This window comes from Triturus cristatus, chromosome 4_1, assembly GCF_964204655.1.
Source record: "Triturus cristatus chromosome 4_1, aTriCri1.1, whole genome shotgun sequence".
Lineage (NCBI taxonomy): Eukaryota > Metazoa > Chordata > Amphibia > Caudata > Salamandridae > Triturus > Triturus cristatus.
In genome coordinates, this window is record NC_140585.1 from 844,615,550 (window position 1) to 844,634,790 (window position 19,241).

General features: G+C 45.0%; 1 protein-coding gene across 3 annotated transcripts in view; it reads right to left on the reverse strand.

Moving 5' to 3' along the window:
- ATP5F1C (ATP synthase F1 subunit gamma) overlaps window positions 1-13,477 on the reverse strand; it is a 50,292-nt gene extending 36,815 nt beyond the window's left edge. For 2 of the 3 annotated variants that reach the window (XM_085653534.1, XM_085653535.1), the window contains exons 1-3: window positions 13,336-13,476; window positions 10,625-10,659; window positions 10,244-10,375 (exon numbers count right to left, since the gene is read on the reverse strand). In XM_085653534.1, the coding sequence (XP_085509660.1) occupies window positions 10,244-10,375; window positions 10,625-10,659; window positions 13,336-13,376 (208 nt within the window). In that variant the 5' untranslated portion in view covers window positions 13,377-13,476. Of the gene's footprint in view, window positions 1-10,243; window positions 10,376-10,624; window positions 10,660-13,335 lie in introns of all 3 variants that reach the window. The other variant, XM_085653533.1, reaches the window with a different exon arrangement.
- Window positions 13,478-19,241: the final 5,764 nt, after the last annotated feature.

Sequence of the window (19,241 nt, forward strand, 5' to 3'; positions counted from 1 at the left end):
AAGGCCATCAATTCATTTGTTTTCCCGATGTCAATAGGAAGAGTGTTCCATAGATGGGCTGCGGCTATACTGAAGGCTCTTCCCCCACAAGTGGCTTTCTTAATCCTAGGAAGGCTGATCAGATTTGAAGATGAGGATCGAAGAGGCCGGGTAGGCTCATACCAATTGAATTTATTTTGGAGTGGTCGAGGGCCTAACCCATGAACTGCCCTAAAGACAATGCATAAGGATTTGAAACAAATCCTCTGGTGTATGGGCAGCCAATGGAGATCGGCCAAGGCAAGAGTGGTGGAAGATCTACGTTCCCGAGAAAGTGCCAGTTTGGCTGCAGCCGCCTGGACACTTTGAAGTCTGGAGATGAGAAAGGCAGGGGATTCCAGCAAGAGGGCATTGCAGTAATCCAGGCGGCTGAGGATGGTACTCCTGACTATATTAGCTCTGGTCTGTGGGGGCAGGAGAGGTAGCAGTTTTCGCAGTCCTCGCAATAAAGCAAGGCAACTACCGACCTGCTTGTTGACATTAGTCTCCAGGCTCAGGCTGTTGTTGATAGTGACTGCGAGATTCCTGACTGTTTTTACTGGGGCAGGCGAGTCTCCTAGCGACTGGGGCCAGAAGTCTGTAGGTAGAGTTTTGGAGATTCTTCCCACTACGCAGTGCAGTATTTCAGTTTTGTCACTATTAAATTGTAGTGAGTTCTGGTTTAGCCAGAGTGACATTTCCAGCATGCAGGTATGGAAGGTCTCCAGTGAGTTTGCATGGGCTCCATCAAGAGAGATCATTAGCTGAGTGTCATCTGCGTAGTTTGTCACGCTGATGCCATGGCTTTTAATGATGCACATCAGGGGTTGCATATAAATGTTAAAGAGTATGGGACTGATAGCAGACCCCTGTGGGACCCCATGCGGCACTTTAACAAACTCTGATTGGTATGGGGGGATAGCTACTGCCTGCCATCTATTTGTTAGGTAGGAGCGGAACCAATCAAGCGCGACTCCTCCGACTCCGATGTCCTTTAGTCTTTTTATCAAGATGTCGTGGTTCACCGTGTCGAAAGCGGCAGACAGGTCTAGCAGAATCAGAATTGCTGATTCTCCCCTGTCCGCCCTCATTCGAAGGTCATCCATGACTGTCAGCAAGGCTGACTCCATTCCATGAGCTGGTCTGAAACCAAATTGCTCCTCTTCCAGGATGTTATTAGTTTCTAGGAAGAGGGCTAGGGACCTGCTGACCCATCGCTCTAAGATCTTAATCAGGTATGATAAGAGGGATATAGGTCGGTAATTCTTTTGGCAGTTTGGGTCCAAGTTTGGTTTCTTTAATAACGGGGTAACAACCGCCAATTTCCAGTTTCTTTGTACGGAGCCTGTACAGAGAGATTGGTTACACAGCTGATGCAGGGCTGGGAGGATATCATCCTCGAAATTCTTAGCTATTCTATGAGGAAGAGGGTCTAGGGGGGATCCTGATGTCGTATTAAGGGCAATTCTAAGAAATTCCTGTTCTAAAGGAATCATAAAATTTTCCAAAACGGCATTAGAAGACGGGTGTCTAGCATATTCCACCTTCTCATCTCTGTTCGCTTGATAGCTAATATCCTGCATTGTGGGGATAGACTTACTATTCATTCCCTCAACAATTTTACTGATTTTTTTCTGAAAGAATATTGCTAGGCCATCACATAACTACTGTGAGGGCTTGATTTGGCTATCGGCGCAAGCAGGATGAGAGAGTTCTCTGATCATCTTAAAGGTGTCGCGGGATTATTAGAGCTTTTGGAAATTAGGTCTGCGAAATAGCATGTTTTGGCTAGAGTAATTTCCTTCTTATATTGTACGATAGTGAGCCTCCATCGCACTTTCTCCAGTTCTGAGTAATTTCTCCTCCAGAGCCTCTCTGTCTTTTTACAAGTGTTTTTCAGTTCTTTCAGTCTATCCGTATACCAGGGTGCGGAGGGTTTTCCCCTTTTCTTGATTGTTTTCAGCGGTATGATAACATCAAGTTTCTTAGTTATCGCATTACATAATGAGAGATAGTTAGTAGTGACGTCGTTCTCTAGATTGAACGAGGTCCCAACCTGACGAAAGTCAACCTTTCCTTTTTAACAGGTTCCTCCAGTCACGACCAATAAAGGTTCTGGTCTGTGCCCTTGCGGGTCCTGTGTAGGTCGGGATAAGGATATTAAATATGAGGAGGTGATGATCTGACCAACCTACTGGAAGAGTTGTATCCAAGGTCATAAGATCTTCTGCCGCGAAAATTAAGTCCAGTGTGTTTCCTTGTGTGTGTGTTGGGGTAGTTATCCACTGTTTCAGCCCTAGATTCTGACAAGATTGAGTGATGTTATGCAAAGCTGTGCGTGATTGATCATTGTCCCATAGATTAAAATCACCCAATATTAGCAGCCTGCTATGAGAAACTGAGAAATTATTTATAACGGTGATCAGTTCCTGCTGTTGTGAAGCATTGAAAAACCCCGGTGTCCTGTAACAAATTAGGCCCGTAAGACAGTGTTCAGAATCATGTTTTAAGGAGATCCCGAGGATTTCAACGCAGGAGACAGTATCAACGTCCAGAATAGTGATGTTTAATTTCTCTCTGAAGATAATCCCCAAACCTCCTCCTCGCCCTGTATTTCTGGGTTTATGAATTATCTTATATCCTGCAGGACATGCTGGGCCTAGCTCTGATTCTGTTCCCGCAGCCATCCAAGTCTCGGTTAAGAAAAGAATGTCTAAATTATTAGACTCAACCAGAAGCTGTATTTCAGTAGCATGTTTCGGAAGGGATCTGACATTTAGGAGTCCGCTAATTAGATTTCCCTTAGTGCTAAGTTTAGGCTCCGCGTAGGTTGGTGAAAAGAGAATCTTGTCAGAGGTTAGATTGAGTTTCAATAGTGATTTAGGGAGGAGGGGATTTATATTTGGTAGCCGCCCTTGGCAATTGGGACATAAATATTTGTCCTTATATATTATATTAGGGGCTAAACGAGGGCACTCTGCTATGTCTGCCAGTGGATTCAATAACATAAGTGTTTCCCTACTGTACCTACGTACTTCAGGGGACAATGTTGGACGCATAAGGGGGGGGGGGCCCTAGGCCCGGCCTCGGCGCGGACGAGCGCAGACGAGCTTGCCTTGAGCGCGCCTTCGTCGCGCAGTCGTCGCGCCCGCTGCGCTCGTCCGCTGCGCTTCCGGTAGGGGCACATACTTTACGGTAACAGAGGGTGATAACAAGGGGGCGTGGCTATGGTTGTGGGCGTGTCTTTGGCGACCGGCCAATCGCATCGAAGCCCTGCTTGCGTCAGCGGTCAATCAGCTGATCGGGGGGAAACTAGTGCAGGTACAAGAATAAGCAAGTTGAATTTAGCAGTTTTTAAAATATAACACTCTGTTCCCTACTCCCGGCTGTGCCTCAGGAGATGCAGCTATACAAACACCGCGCTCGAGATCAGCGCGCGTTTTAAGCAGAGGGGGGCGTGGCTATGGTTGTGGCCGTGTCTTTGGCGACCGGCCAATCGCGTCGAAGCCCTGCCTGCGTCAGTGGTCAATCAGCTGATCGGGGGGAAACTAGTGCAGGTACAAGAATAAGCAAGTTGAATTTAGCAGTTTTTAAAATATAACACTCTGTTCCCTACTCCCGGCTGTGCCTCAGGAGATGCAGCTATACAAACACCGCGCTCGAGATCAGCGCGCGTTTTAAGCAGAGGGGGGCGTGGCTATGGTTGTGGGTGTGTCTTTGGCGACCGGCCAATCGCGTCGAAGCCCTGCCTGCGTCAGCGGTCAATCAGCTGATCGGGGGGAAACTAGTGCAGGTACAAGAATAAGCAAGTTGAATTTAGCAGTTTTTAAAATATAACACTCTGTTCCCTACTCCCGGCTGTGCCTCAGGAGATGCAGCTTCTGCATTCCTTTCTGTGGAGGGGGAAAGAAAGGAAGGGGAGACGGAGTGAGTGTACAAATAAGATAGTGTGAGAGTAACCTGCTGTACTAATGTTGATTCTAGAACAGTTCTCATTTGCTCATGTACCAAGTGCTCACCAAATGCACTTTATTAACACAGGTTTGTGTTTTAGTTTTCATTAACTACTGCTGTTCTCAGAGTGATTTTGTGCAGGTGTTGAAAAGAATTTACAAAAGCTGGAATGTGATCGACTCATGGCAGGGTTACATTCCGACCTCCCTGACTGCTGTGCAGAACATGAATTCCAAAACAAAAAAACATGTCAAGTAGAGGTAATGTAGATGGAGCAAGTGGTTACAGGGAATACATCACCACATGTAGGGGATTGTAAAGGCTGTTGATCATTTACCCAGCAAATCAATACGAGATAAAACACGGTGGGTCACATTGGGACAATCCACAAAAATAGAAACCAAAAAATAACTCACCATTGTCTGAATTTACACTCAGAAATTGTGACCACAAAGGCTAGAGACCAAACTGCTACAGACTGGTGGAAGTAAAAAGGACACAGCCAGACTCCTTACCACAGAGCAGATGATTCCAACAAGTCCGGCGGTTCCCGAGCGGATTCCCGGAAGTTATCCAGCAGGGGAGCGTGAGGGCTCCCCCTTGTCAGAGCAGACGCCGGACTGCACATGCGGCCCTAAATAGTGTAGTGCAAGAAAACGTAGTTTCCCCACTATCGGCAGCGCCAACTTGAAATGGTGAAGGAAGACAGTGGCTGCTTCGAGGGGAAGAAGGCTCACCATGTAATGCCGGCCCTACCTGCAGACTAGATCGAGGCTGGCGAGTGGTGTGCGATGTGAGGGAGGGAGGGGGAGAAGGGAGGCAAGCGGCAAAAGTGAAAGTGATCGCGCCGAGGCTTGGGAGTGGTGTGCGGAAGGAGAGGCATAGCGAGCATTGGAGAGGCGGAGCCAGGCACGTGAACGCAAGCGCTAGGCCAGCAGAAGCCTGGGGGAGCACTTTTAAAAGCACACTACAAAATGTCTCGCAGAGCAGCGCATGCGCTGACTCAGCGAGACCTAAAAATGGGTAACCTTGGTGACACCTTGGTGACACAAAACCCTGACTGAGCATTTCCTACTGACCATGAAGTATACACCTCTACCTCTTAAGGGCTAGCAGTCGAGGTTCTTCACCAAGCGCAGCAGCAAGAATACATGTTTAGGCATCACTTTAGAATGGCAGTACTCATCACCTTTGTGGATCATTAGAATGCATTGAAATTACAGCCCCTAAAGGCATCACAGATGAATCACAGGATTACACATATACAGCAAGCCACACTAGCAGGAATGTCTGGCGAAATAACCCCACTTTGCTTATGACATCACCTTTCACAGGTACTTCACATTACACCTGGGACTTTGTCCCTCTGAAAGAAATAACATTAGTAAATACACTACGGGTGCAATTATAACTTCACCTCCAGGGTATGCCTTTCTCCAGACATCCCCAGCTCAGTCCTTCATTCTTTGGTGCACTTCTAAATACACCCCAAGCTGTAGAACAAACGTTCCAGCCCAGAAAGTGTTGAAATGCTGGCTGAGCCCTTGAGGGGTAATTCTTTTCAAGTCCCCATGAGACTTGGAGAGGGACTTTTCTTTGTGGCGCTGGGGGAGACTACGTTGCTCCTGCAGCTCCCCCTGCACCCTGGCACTCACTTGGTGGTGACCCGTCCTCCTGGGCCCACCACGAGCAGATACAAGGGAGTTTTCCCTTGCAGGCCGGTCAGGGCCTGCCAGGCATTATGGGGCACTTCTCTGCGGCTCTCCCGCTGCGTGGGGGAGAGCCGCAATGTGCGCCTCCGGCCGCGTTGCTTCTTTATTGGAGGGTCCGGTCCCACCCGGACCCCCATGTGAGTGGTACGGCTCGGGGAGTCCACCCCTGGCCGATCAGCTCCTCTTTGTCTTTTTAGGGTCCCGGTCCCACCGGGACCCCCGCATGCCTCCTTTAAGGAGGGCAGCCCAGGGAGCCCATCCCCTGCTGCCCCCGCCGGCTCCCCGCCCGGCCAGCACCCTTGCGTGCTGCGACGGGAGCCGGCCATGCAGTTCTGGTCTGCCCGCTCCGGCGGGCAGACGTGCAGCACTTCGCCGGCTTCACGGGCCTTCTCTGGACTTCGGGGGAGTGCGACGGCACTCCCCCTCCAAGCCTGCCATCACCTCGGGGCCCAGAGATAGGGTCCCGGGCCCCCCCCCCCCCCTCACCAGCTTCACGGGGAGCGTGATGGCGCTCCCCGACTTGCCTCTTCTGCGGGGGCCCTGGTGGGCTCCTGGCATCCCGCGGGAACCTCTTCACGGGGAGCGCGATGGCGCTCCCCGACTTTGCTTCGGGGTTGGGGTCCCGGGACCCTGGAGACCTCTTCACAGGGGAGAAGGGGGGGGGGGGGGGGGGTAAATAGAGACACCGCTCCCCGACTCCTCTCCGCAAAACAGAGCCCGCAGTTGGGATCCCGGGCCCCTAAATACCTCTCCTCGGGGGCGATGGCGCCCCCCTCCTTTCACTTCTTGTTGGGGCACCGCCCAGGGACGCGCAATGGCGCTCCCCGGCTTTTCCACTTGCCACAAGGGGGGTTGCACGACGGGCGCACCCTCCATTTCAGCCCCACGCTCCGCTGTACCGGCATTTTCACGGGGAGCGCGACTGCGGTCCCCGGCTTCAGCGGGGCCCAGAGTTGGGATGCCAGGCCCCTCTCCCCATTCCCAGGGGGGCACAACGGCGCTCCCCTGCCTCCAGTTTCGGCTGGGACCAGGGTGGGCTCACGGGTGGGAGCAACGGCGTCTTCACTGGCTCCCTGCCTTTCGCCTGGCTCTCCTCCTGGGCCTCTCTTCTCCCTGCGCAGAGGCCCCTGCTTCTGCGCACTGGTCTCTTCTCCTGGCACAGTTCAGGATCCTGGAACAGTCAGGGGGTTCCTCCTTCCAACTGCGCCAACCTCCAGCACCTTCTGCCTCCGCAGACCACACCCCAGAAAGAGCTCCTCTTCCTGTGCAAGTTCTTTTAAGAAGTTGGGGAGGGGGCTGGCAGGAAGTCTGTTTGCCCTATCACACAGCGACACATCACTTCTCTGCCCCTGCTCCCTCCTTCCTGCCCAGGCCTCTGGGTTTGTTCAAGATGGCATCGTCTGGGGGTCTCCTGCCACATGGTCTCTGAGAGCCCCTTCCTCCCCAGGGCTGCCTTCGCCCTTGTGCAGCTTGTTGCCTTGCACCCAGTGACAACTGCTGATGGATTAGCCTGTAGCTCCACCCATCTTCTCTCTTTTGAGGGAAGGTCATCAATCCGGGCTGATGGGGTCAGCCCCCAGCCAGGCCCTGGTTATGAGCTGACTCAGAGAAATATAACATATATGGATGACCCAAAAGCAGTAAAAATATGACTTTGGACTCTGCAGAATACTTCTGCTCACATAGGTTACAGTGGACTTTGGTACGTGTCTGGAATTTGTAGGCCCTATGAAAGTAAAACTAGCACCTGGGCTCCACATCCCCATAGGAGAATAATGAAGTGAAAACAGTAAAACACACCGACTTTCCCTGGCATGTTTCTTCCCAGTGTATAAAGCCTATTACATGTCACCACCCAATTCTACATAAGTCCTGCAACACCATTCTCTTTGTATCTGCTCCTGGGCTGCGCATGCCAAGAATCTCCCCTGCGCAGCCCGCACACGCATGTACACATGTCTGCATGTAACCAGCCCGGTGCCCCTTACTCCCATCTGCTGCACAGCGGCCTAGTCAAGCTAGGGGGACACCAGTAAAATCCACATGCAGTCTTTCATCATGAGTTCACTGTGGGTGAGTCCCAACTTATGAAGCTCTCACACAGTAAAACCTCAACAAATAGGTGCCCAAAAAGCGAAAAATCCGGGCGGCTCAGAGTGTCAGAACCACTTTCTAACAGTTTCCAATAGTAGTGGTACAGAATGAGAGAAAGCCCCTCTATGTCCACTTTGAGAAATCCACAGGTATAAACGGACAAAGAATAGACCTTGTTTTAGTGTGCACTGCAATCTGTCTCAATTAATTGTTATTGTGAAACATAGTCTCCCTTTTAAACATTAGGCTCTGAAAATGCATACCATTCTTTACCCCCATCTATATACTCACTTCACCCCAGGCATTATCAGAACTGACAAAGGTAGCTCTCAACTCATTCCGGATTTAAAGACAGGCATAGCTGGAACTGGCAAACGGCTTGAAAGTGAAACAGTTCATTGATACCCTCATTGGTGGTTCTGACTGGCCATCTTGTGATAATGCTATTAATGCAAGAAGAATGCCAAGGAAATGTTTTATAACCCAGATTCTTTTTACAAAACTACTGAAATCTAGAGGAAAGGAAAATATATAAATAAAGCAGTGGTTCGTTATACAGTTTAGACAAAGAGGGGAAGTAGATGCTGTAGATTAAGCTACTTGGAGGGTAGAAGCTTAAGTGGTTGATATCACAAAGTGTTTTAAGTGGACCACTTGCAGGTTACCATGTAGGAAGAGGATTGATCTATAGGTGGCGATATAGGTAGTGGTTTAAATTTTAGGATACAGGTGTAGGATTAGAATGGTGGTGCGAAGATAGTTGAATGGGTTATGCTCAGCAGTAGAAGTGTCACAACTGCCTGTACTGTCATACCATTTAAGACAAACTAAAATCTTAAATTGTCTCAGAAAAGTATCGGAGGATAGGACACCAATAAAACATTTGATCAGTGCTACAATGGCTGTATTAACAAAATAGCGGTATTTTGTAGTGCTGCTGAGATAAAAATGGATGCTCATAGTTACCCAACTCAAATGGTACTCATTTCATCAACCTCAGAATGATCAAAAACTAAGTGCACCAGCCGTGACTGGAACCTGGGCTCATAGTGACAAAAACAGATCCCCTCAGCGCTTTCATTAGTCCACTTAGCCACCAAACTAGACATCTGATTTAGAAGTTGACATAATTGATGTGGCTGTGCAGATCAAAGCAAAAATCTGTTATTGGTTTATTTTGTGTAAGGAGTTATTTCTGGCTTAAGAGTAGGAACCTCTTTTAGGAGTTACTGTGTTATGAGATATCCAGATTTTTCTTCCCCATACGTTTTCAACAACTTGGTAGCCTTCAAATACCCAGGAGGGCAGAGGTCTCTACCTCCTCATATTTGGGCCGCAGGTGGATGGACAGTATTTATGGCCCTATTCTTTGTAAGAGGAAAGAGTAGTCTTCAGATCTAAAGATAACCAAGCCCTGTTTGGGAAAACGTTGAGGAGCTATCAAATCTTAAATATAATTAAGATAACTGCCCAAGTCAGCTAAAGATTTTCACACAGAAACACATGGGGGCGATTTGTCCTGTCCGGTTCAAAAACCGACACATTCTAAGTTGATTGGTTTGAAACAGTGATATAGGATATATGCCAAACTGTAATTAAACTTTGCAGTCGGAAGTTTATGACAAAGTGATGAGTGAGTCCTAACACTGTGCCTTTACCGACCAACCGGTCCTTAGACAAATTTGACAGTAATTTCACCTTGTGGTATCAATAGATAGTAACATTTTGATAATACTATGATGTAGTGCGTATTAATGTTTAAACTCTAACATTACCCCCATTTTACTTCAATTAGATTACCCACACAAGCAGATTTTGTATATGCATCTTTATAATGAGAGAATGAACTGGATCAAAATGTTGTACTACATTGAGTTAAACAATTACACATTAAAGATCGCGTCTATAAGGCATATTGCTCTATTTGTCAGATTTCTGTGTGGATTAAGACGATCGAAGTGATTGGGAGTTGTAAAATGCCCAGGGCCCAGGTGTCTTCAGAAAAAAAATACTATTTACAAGCCTTCCATAATGTTATACTCAGCTTCACTATTACTACTGGTGGTTCTTCGACTGACAGGAGCAGGCCTAGAGCTCTAGGCCAGACTTTGTGGAATGTCTTGTTAATGGAAATGAGAAAATCTGAAGATCACATGGCATTTTGCAGGGTCTTAAACACTAATTTATGTATTATCATAAGTGGGTTGTTCCAAGGAGTAGCTTCTTCACATGCAGTACCAAGGAAGGGGTGGGTAGTATCGACACATTATGTGCATTTTCAGGGTATAATTAGTTTTCTATGTAATAGTGTTGCCAGTTTTCTTTATGCACACAAGAGACATTGATTTATACCTTAAATCAAAGAACCAAACCGACAACTACTAAAGAGGCTCAAATTACGCAGAAAAACCAACGTGTTTTTTTGGGTATGACAACAGCGGAGAAAGGTTTTCAGCCTCCCTTACCAAGCGCACCAGTTCCATACACTCTGGCAGGTTTCAGAGCTCTCTCGGCTTTAGTGTACTTTGCAGCAGCAACCATCTTCATTGACTTTGTAATTTTCTGAGTGTTTTTGATGGACTTCAAGCGTCTTGTAACTATAGCATGAATGAAAAGGGGCAATGTTTAGGGTAGTCATGGAACAAAATAACAATCAAGAAAATAGACAATGCTCTTAAAAATACAAACAAAGATTTGGTGGGTACAATAGCAGAAATCATCTCATAACAATAGCATAATGAAGGTTCTGGACATGGCAGAAACTGCCAATCCTAACTGCAGATGTATTACATGGCCATTCCTCGACAACTTCACAGCACTTCGAATGTTAAAATTAGAATACTTACTTTCCTTCAAGGTGGCCATATTTCTTACTTGGCCCCTGGAAAACAAAAGATATTTTATCAATAATAGCAACTTTTCAGGAGTGGAAGAAAATGTCGGAAAACGTGTAACAGTGTTAAAGTGCCAAGTCTAATCTAGCTGACAAACACAGATGCTAGGTTTAAATGAGCTCTATGCTTAAACACAAAGCACATTTTAATTCACATGATTTTGGGTACAATTGTACAACCACCCTTTGGTTAAACTGAACAAAAGTACCATTTGTGAATGTATGCCTGTAAGACTGAATTTCAGGCATACATGACAATCTGCTTAATACAACCATTCATGCACAGCACGATACAAACTGAATTGTTTCTTGAATGGTATCCAACTCAACTGAGATTGCTTTATCGACGACTAAAAGAATAAAAGATTAAGCCAAACCAGCCAAGATATAGATTCCTCGCTCATCGTTCTCTGCAGTGGACTCTATAGCGACTTAGCACTCTTATCTGCATAAACCTGTTACACTTATGGAATAGAAACTAGGATAGAAAGCGGACCATCTGCTCACCCAGAACTTTTAAGAACAGATAGTTTGATTCTGGAATATGAGAGCCACGTATAAGACTGTAGAAACATCAGCAGACTGCTTCTGTGGATGGCGTGTAGCCTTTAAAGATCTTAAGGCGTTGAAGGTCTGAACAAGATAAACAAAAAGCCCTCGTACTTACACTCGGGAATGTTAGACCTTTTATCAGGTTCTCTTCATCACATACTACAAAATAACATTTAATAAATCAGGAAAGGGTGCGGAGAACGATTCCTGGATTTAGATATTGAGAGGTGGGTTCCCTGACGTTCTATGAGGGATGAGAAAGTGGAGGCAGGCTGGGAGGTAATGTTCCCTCACTTGAGACATGGAAAGGGTTTTCTTCCTCCACATGCAGGAAAGGGGTTGGAGGGGCTTACATCAGCACAACGGGGCAAGAGAAGGGACCATAGGGGAGGGGGTATGGTATTTCTCTACTGTGGAACAAAGCAAACGCTTTCCTAATGAGATAGTGAGAGCGTCTACATCGTGGACAAGCGTTTTCCAGACTAAAAACACTGGAAGAGTCCTTCATGGGATACATTACTAGTACAACTGGGAGTAGGCTTTCCATCTGAAACAATGCAATGGTGTCTCTACTCGATTAGGGTCTTTTTTTCAATATAAACAAGGAAAATAAATGTTTCCCACACACGAGGCAGATGGGGAGGATTTCAGCTACCCGTTATCGGGGGAAACTTGCCATCACTGTGTAGCAGTCTGTGTCCCCATTCCCTATATCCCCGAGCTATGACTACTTGCTTTCTTCGTGTGTCTGTGTGGGTATAAGGGAGTGTACCAGGTTGCTGTCGGGTGAGTTGGTAAGCAGGATTTGATGGAGATTCAGTGATTATGAATGATTGTCCCTGTACTTTATATGTAACGAAATGGTTGTTATTTTTGTTGTTGATTGTAAGTGAGGTGGGTAGCATCCTGTGTCACCATGTACTGTATGTCTGAGCTGGTATCTGGCACGCTTAGAGGGAATGATGCCATAGCAGAAAACAAGTGGCCGTACAAGTATCGTGTTTAAGCTGCATAAAAGGATGTTATCTGAGAATCCAAAGCATTTAAATAGCAACTGGTCAATATTAACATAAAGAAAATATTAGCCATTAAAGTTTAAATTGGAGAGCAAGTGAAAGTTGGCAACTCATCAGAGTAAGTCACCAACCCACAGTACCCTTGCAGAATTCAGGAAAACCTATAATGAAACTGAAGCAATAGTTAGAGAGAATTAGTTGGTGGTTACAAATGGGGAAAACAACGTTGTTCTGCAGCTGTCATTCTTCTTATGAGATTATATTCACTATAGCATGAAGAGGAGGGCGTTTATTTGCTGGGGACTTTAACATTTTCTTTACTACGGTCGAAGGGCGTAATTTTCCTCACTGGGGACGTGGTGGTTGTACATTCAGTTGAGGGTGGAAGGGAAGACATGGTAACCTCTTAACTGAGATTATGCAGCAACGCTGATCCTCCGTGTTGACAGCAGATCTTTGCTTTCTTACAAGCGAAAGACAGTTCTCACAATATGTTCATTCGCATGACACGTTTTACAGTTGAAAACGTGGGAGGTGTTCTTGGTCACTGGCGTAATTTGCCAGGGTCGATTCTGCCTGGGTACATGCACACCTATCTGCCTGTTGAGCTTCCGAGGAGGACACTAGCAGTTTATTTTGATTAAGTTTTCTATCCAGACCAATTGTAGTTTTCGAAAGGGTTGTGAAGGTTTGCAGGAAGAGTGGCACTGATTCCAAACTAAGGGAGGCGCCTATCTAGTTCGCGTGGTACCCTCTAAATGAGAGTGACCTGAAGCAAGGGCTTTTTGGCTGACATGGCCATCTTCCGGTAATGACCAGGGCATTACATGAAGGTGACCGATCAACGAAGAAAGGGGCATCAACAAGTAAACCCGCATCCTAAAGCACACTCCGACGTGGAATTATAGCCTTCTTATATCACTATTCTTTCACAAACAGAGGAGTTTAATGAAGTGTCCAGCGGTTACGTTTGCGGTACTGCAGCTCTCCTGACAAAAAGAGAGCCCCTTACAGAGTGTTCGAGCCCTCGAATACCCTGCCTCCCACACCACCTTACTCGAGTTCACCACACACTACTAAGAAATAAATTCATTACCATTGCGGCTGCAAAACCAAGACACTGGCCCGAGAGAACATGGTGACTCCGATCAAGGTCAGGTTTCGCCGACAGCGCAGGCGCCGAAAGGGATCGGAAGCCGGGTGCCGGAAGTAGAGAGAGAAGAAAGACTAGAACGGGTTGAGTTTAGAGACATAAAACAGAAGTAAAGATTATGAGTGAGAGCAAAGAGAGACTAGAACAGTAATTCTTTAGGCGCGAGAAAGGTGAAATGCGTGTCTAGAAACCATATTGGTAATGCATGTGCTATTTGGATGTAATACATCAAAAAGAGAGCCCTCAGTGATTAAGAAATTGCAGGATAAGCAAGAACAAGGAGAAATAAAAGACAACGATATAGGACAAGTAATTTAACGCCAAAATACTTTATTAAACAGTAAACTCACAGGGCTCTGAAAATGACGAGTAGCATACCCAGTTTACAGTTTGCATTATAGGGCAGATAATAAGCTGCGGCAGAAACAAAGATAATAAATGCGGCTCTAATGTGCCCACGCAGTGTGGTAGGTTATGTTGTTCTATTGTTATGATTTAGAAATGTTTCACTTTAAGGAATATTGCATTCTTTTAATTCTATTGTGCATCACAGAGATCTAGAATGTTATGTTGAGATGTTAGATTATAATGGGATCTTGACGGTGTCAGTCGTGGGTCCTGCTGATGAGAATAAATCTGAAACTTTATTCTCCAACTTGTCTCCTGGATTTATTGAAATGTGGTAAACAACCCGCTACATATTTTGGTTATGTCATGTATTAGTTGCCTTATTATTGTTTAATCATAATGTTTCTTTTTTTATGCTTTTGTTTTATGTAATTTCCTTTTCCTATATTTATATCTGTATGATTTATTTAAAAGAACAATGTATAAGGAAAAGGATGTGTGGTAGGTTATGTTGTTCTATTGTTATGATTTAGAAATGTTTCACTTTAAGGAATATTGCATTCTTTTAATTCTATTGTGCATCACAGAGATCTAGAATGTTATGTTGAGATGTTAAATTATAAATAATGGGATCTTGAGGGTGTCAGTCATGGGTCCTGCTGATGAGAATAAATCTGAAACTTTATTCTCCAATTTGTCTCCTGGATTTATTGAAAGTGGAAAACAACCCGCTACACGCAGGTGGTCCCAGACGTTCGTAAATGCTGTTCTAGCACTAAAGCGTGAGGGCGAGCGAAACCTATTCAACCTTGCCATCAACGGGTGGCAATTTCAAATTGCAGAAATGTAGAACACATCTGATCCTATAAGAATGACTGTCAATGAAGTGTCAACCATAAAGTTTTATTTAGGAATTTTAGTCAAGCAGGAATTCATTTTATTAAAGTTCTTATTGTCTTGTAAACCCTAACCCTTAGCTCATTCACTACTTTAATTCTCTTACATGTATTGTTGCAGTATTTATTAACATTCTATACAGGCTCCATTAACGAGGGATTCTCATCTCCGTTTTCTCACGTCTTCTGTCCTTGCTCCTTGGCAGTCATTCAGCTCTTGCGGTCATCCGGTCATCTCACGTATTCACTGAACATATGTGAATCGCCATCTTTTCTTATTGCTACTGGTTTAGATAGGCCCAAATATACTCTATTAATAAAGAGATCATAAACAGACGTTAATGTCTCAAATATATAATTCTCACTGTTTACCACCCACTTCGACTCTATCCCATGTTATTATTATTCTCTTGAGCAAAAGCATTAGCAATAGCAGCCTTCTTTTAAGTTCAAGCAAGCATATGCCGAGCATGTGGCTCCTCGAGACCACGTTAGTCCTTCTTGCACATGCGTGAGAGTTTTCCCTCTCAAAACGGGTTAGTCACGTTATCTCTACATCATTTGGGGTTGCACATGCGCAAAGCATTTTTCCTATTTAGAGCGGGTTTTAGTCGCGTTGCATTTTATTCCACATTAGTTAAGCATGCGTAAAGCTTTTTCTCCCCATGTGTTTGTGTCTGGTGCATATTAGTCTCATCTTATCTACAGTTTTAGCGATTAGTAAACGTTAAAGAAGGCTTTCTCCGAACAAGTTTAGTTTTCTTGAATCCTTGCTCCATCAAGTGCATAATAGCCCAATTAGAGTACAGGATCAGTCGCGTACCCAGTACAGTTCAGATCAGCAAAACACAATGTATAAAATGAGGAAAGTAATCCGGCAGAGATTCGATTTCTAAAGTAAGGTCACCGTCTTCGTCCTTTATTGAATTTGATATTTGCCTCTAAAACAGCTAATGGATTTTGTGCCCTCCATAACCTCCTGGTGTAATTTTACTAGGTTGCGGTGTTTATCAGGACTCTTTGTATTCTTCTATTGAAATTATAATAGTAATGCGAGATCCAGTGTCAACTAGGATTTCCAGTGGTTGTTTATTAATTCGTACAGTATCCTAGGTTGATCGTGGTGATCTAATTCATTGAGAAGATTTACCATTATAACCTAATCATCCAAGTGCTCCTCAAAATTACTGTAACAAGCATTGGCATAGCCAATAGAACTCTCCTTTGGGACCTTATAAGTGTTTAGTTATCCAGCACAATATCCTTAGTGCAACAACATCAAGTGTTGCATGGCTAAACACTTATAAGGTCCCAAAGGCGAGACCTATTGGCTATGCCAATGCTTGTTTTGAGTGAGTGGCTCATGCAGGTATGCCACTGTGAGGTAGAGATGCTGCGAGTGCTTTTACAGGAGCCCCTGTGACATTGCGCCTCTTCAAAATGTGTCTTTGATCTGGTGTAATACTTCTAGACCCTATTCCCGTCTTTTCACACCCAATACATCCTTAAATGTCCCATGTACAGCCGGGGGTTGACACTCCTATTACCCCTGCCCTCCAGTGACACTTTACCTGTCACAGGTGGTGGTGGACGTGGTGGACGTGGTGGTGGACATGGTGGTGGTGGACATGGTGGTGGTGGACGTGGTGGTGGATGTGGTGGACATGGTGGTGGATGTGGTGGTGGTGCACGTGGTGGTGGATGTGGTGGTGGTGGACGTGGTGGTGGTGGTGGTGGACATGGTGATGGTGGTGGACATGGTGGTGGACGTGGTGGTGGTGGACATGGTGGTAGATGTGGTGGTGGTGGACGTGGTGGTGGAGGTGGACGTCGTGGTGGTGGACGTGGTGGTGGTGGTGGACGTGGACGAGCCCTGGTAATTTCTCTGTGGTTGGCTCTATGGTATCTTTCCTCCATGAATGGAAGCAATTGTTGATTGTTATTTTGAAATCATAGCAGATAAAGTACTGCCACTACTTGAGTTATCAAGCATTTTAGGCCCTGCAGCCGGTAGTAGTAAAGTGACATGCAAACATAATGCAATGCAGTAAAATGGAATGTGATGGGACACTTTGGAGAGAGAGCCGTCCACGGGGGAAAACTTATAATGTGATATTTTATGGCTCAGTAGTGTCTGCCTTATATTGAGGCTATTGTTAATTGTCGTTACAAAGAACATTGTAAGACGAATTGCTGTCTCTGTGCGACATGCGACCTGTGACAATAAAGAGAGAGAGCAAAAGATAGAGTGCAAGCAAAAGAGAAAGAGAGTGAGGGGGGAATGAGAAAAAAAAGCGCAGCCCGCACTGTGTTTAATCACTGTGAATGACTAATGCTGGAACGCAAACAAGCAGCAGCTGTTTTAAAGCACACTTGTGCCTGTGCTGGCCTCCGCGCCAAAGCCATATGTTTTCAATTAGAACACGCTCCGCTGCTAGCTCCCGCAAGGTGGATGCCAGCACAAGCACGAGTGTGCTTGAAAAGGAGCAGACCGATGACTAAAGGCCCCATGCGCGCTGCCTAGGCGAGTCCTAAAATGAGTATGTTTATGAACTTTTTCATGTGTGAACCTGAACGACAAATCTTGGCAAAATAGTTCTTTCTGCCACACCTTCGGCATTCCTTACCTAAAGCTGTACAGTTTTTTTTATAATGCTACATGGCTCTTTGATCCACAACGGTGACATTCGGTCTTTACATGCTCATTTGGTTTGAGTTGGCTGATTCTGTTTTGCCCCTTGTGCACAAAACATCCTCCGTGTCATTTTTGTGCGTACAAATTGAATTGACCTCGTTAGTCATTGTTTGTGGCCTCCATAACATTTTAACTCTCTTTGCTAAAGTTTCACAACTTTTTATAGTACTTATGACCTTATCTAATGTGGGGATTTTATGACATAGCAAGTTCTCCTGTGTATTAGTGTTGTTTGATCCTGGATCATTTTATCTGGATTTTGAAAGGCACACGTTGAAGAAAGCATCAGTAAGATAGCTGCATAAGCCTCTACTGATTCACCATGGGCATGATACCTGTAATAGAAGTAATGTCTTTTCATTATGATACTAAGAGTAGTATGAAAGTAAACCCTCATTCTTTTCCTTGCCTTTGTGTATGTGTTCTGGACGTCTTCTCCTTCAGGTTTTTCAGCAGGACTCACATTATCACACAACCGCCTACCTTCAGTGCTAAGACTATTGTACAAGAGTGCTGTTTTTGTTCAGCAGCATATTGCAACCTGTCAATTGCCACCAAATGCATCTCAAAACTTTTAATCCATTGGCTCTATCTCTCCTTAAGAGCGCCTCGTATGTCCTAAAAATTTCCTGGAATGGAAATAGCATTCATTACCTCTGCCATTTTAAATGATATGAGTAAGGTGTGCAGCACTGTGCTGTAATGGTGCTCCTGTATCTTATTCTGATTAAGGTGGACTGCAGCCTTTACTAGCTTCTAATACTTCCCCAATTTGGATGGTTACAGTGGATTATCCAATTTAAACAAGGGAAAGTGGCAGCAGATATACTGCTTTAATTTAATATACTTTTCTTTAAACATATTATTCTTTTCCTTGTAAAAACGCTGTAAATATTTTTCAAATCTCTGTGCTGTAATGATTTTTTCCAAGAGAGGGCGTAGCGAGTGGCTAAATCACCACGAGAGGCAGGCGTGGGTGGGGATTTTTTTTTTTAGCTATTGCGTCAGGACTTTTCAATTCTATTAACTACACAGATGCGAGGATTATGCTTCTCTTTCATTTACTGATGTAAACACAGAAGCCAATCAACATTTGAACAAATGAAAAAACAAATTTCCCATGAGCCCCAATAGTCCTGTCTCCACCAATCATAGGGGCATACAGTATATATAAGCCAATGTAACCGTATCACTTCCTCTTTCTTTGGTATTAATCTTCAAAAGTCATTTCCAACAGCTCTTGTCACTGCGAACACCAAACCGCCTGGTACATGTCAACCATAGGAACTGTGAAGGTTCTACCTCTCCTTTTATAAGCCTTTGAACTAACCAAAAGGACATCCCACTCTTCAGGTTGTTTTAGCCTCTGTGCCTGTAACAAAAAGGAAAGCAGTGGTACAGCCTTCACCAACTCTATCACTCATTTTACAGGGCGGGAAACACATTTATTAATTTATTAATTAGAACCGAGTTAGCATTAAAGATAACATCTTGTCATGATCAAATATGAATTCCAGTTATGTCTGAACCACCACCACAGGGCAGGATAATACTCGCCTCCGTGTTCTTAATAGAATTGAAAATTCTTTTAAGAACTCGAAGGCGAGTATTAACCTGAATTAGCTAGAATTATTTTTATTCTATGTCAGGAGACGAGGCTTCGGATTATGCTAGTTTAAAGTTATACTACAATATTAGAGGCAACATCAACAACTGGTCTCTTCCAAACGAGAATCAGTAGAAAATACCTTTTAGAACATGGCTCCCCTGATTGAGTGCGCTCCAAAACAAGACACATTAATTCCCGCTTCAGAGAGAATCTTTCTGACCCAACGGACCAGGGTTGCAGATGTGACCGGGTTGAAAGGTTTCTTTAAAGAAGTAAGCACTTGACCTGCTTGGTCCATTCT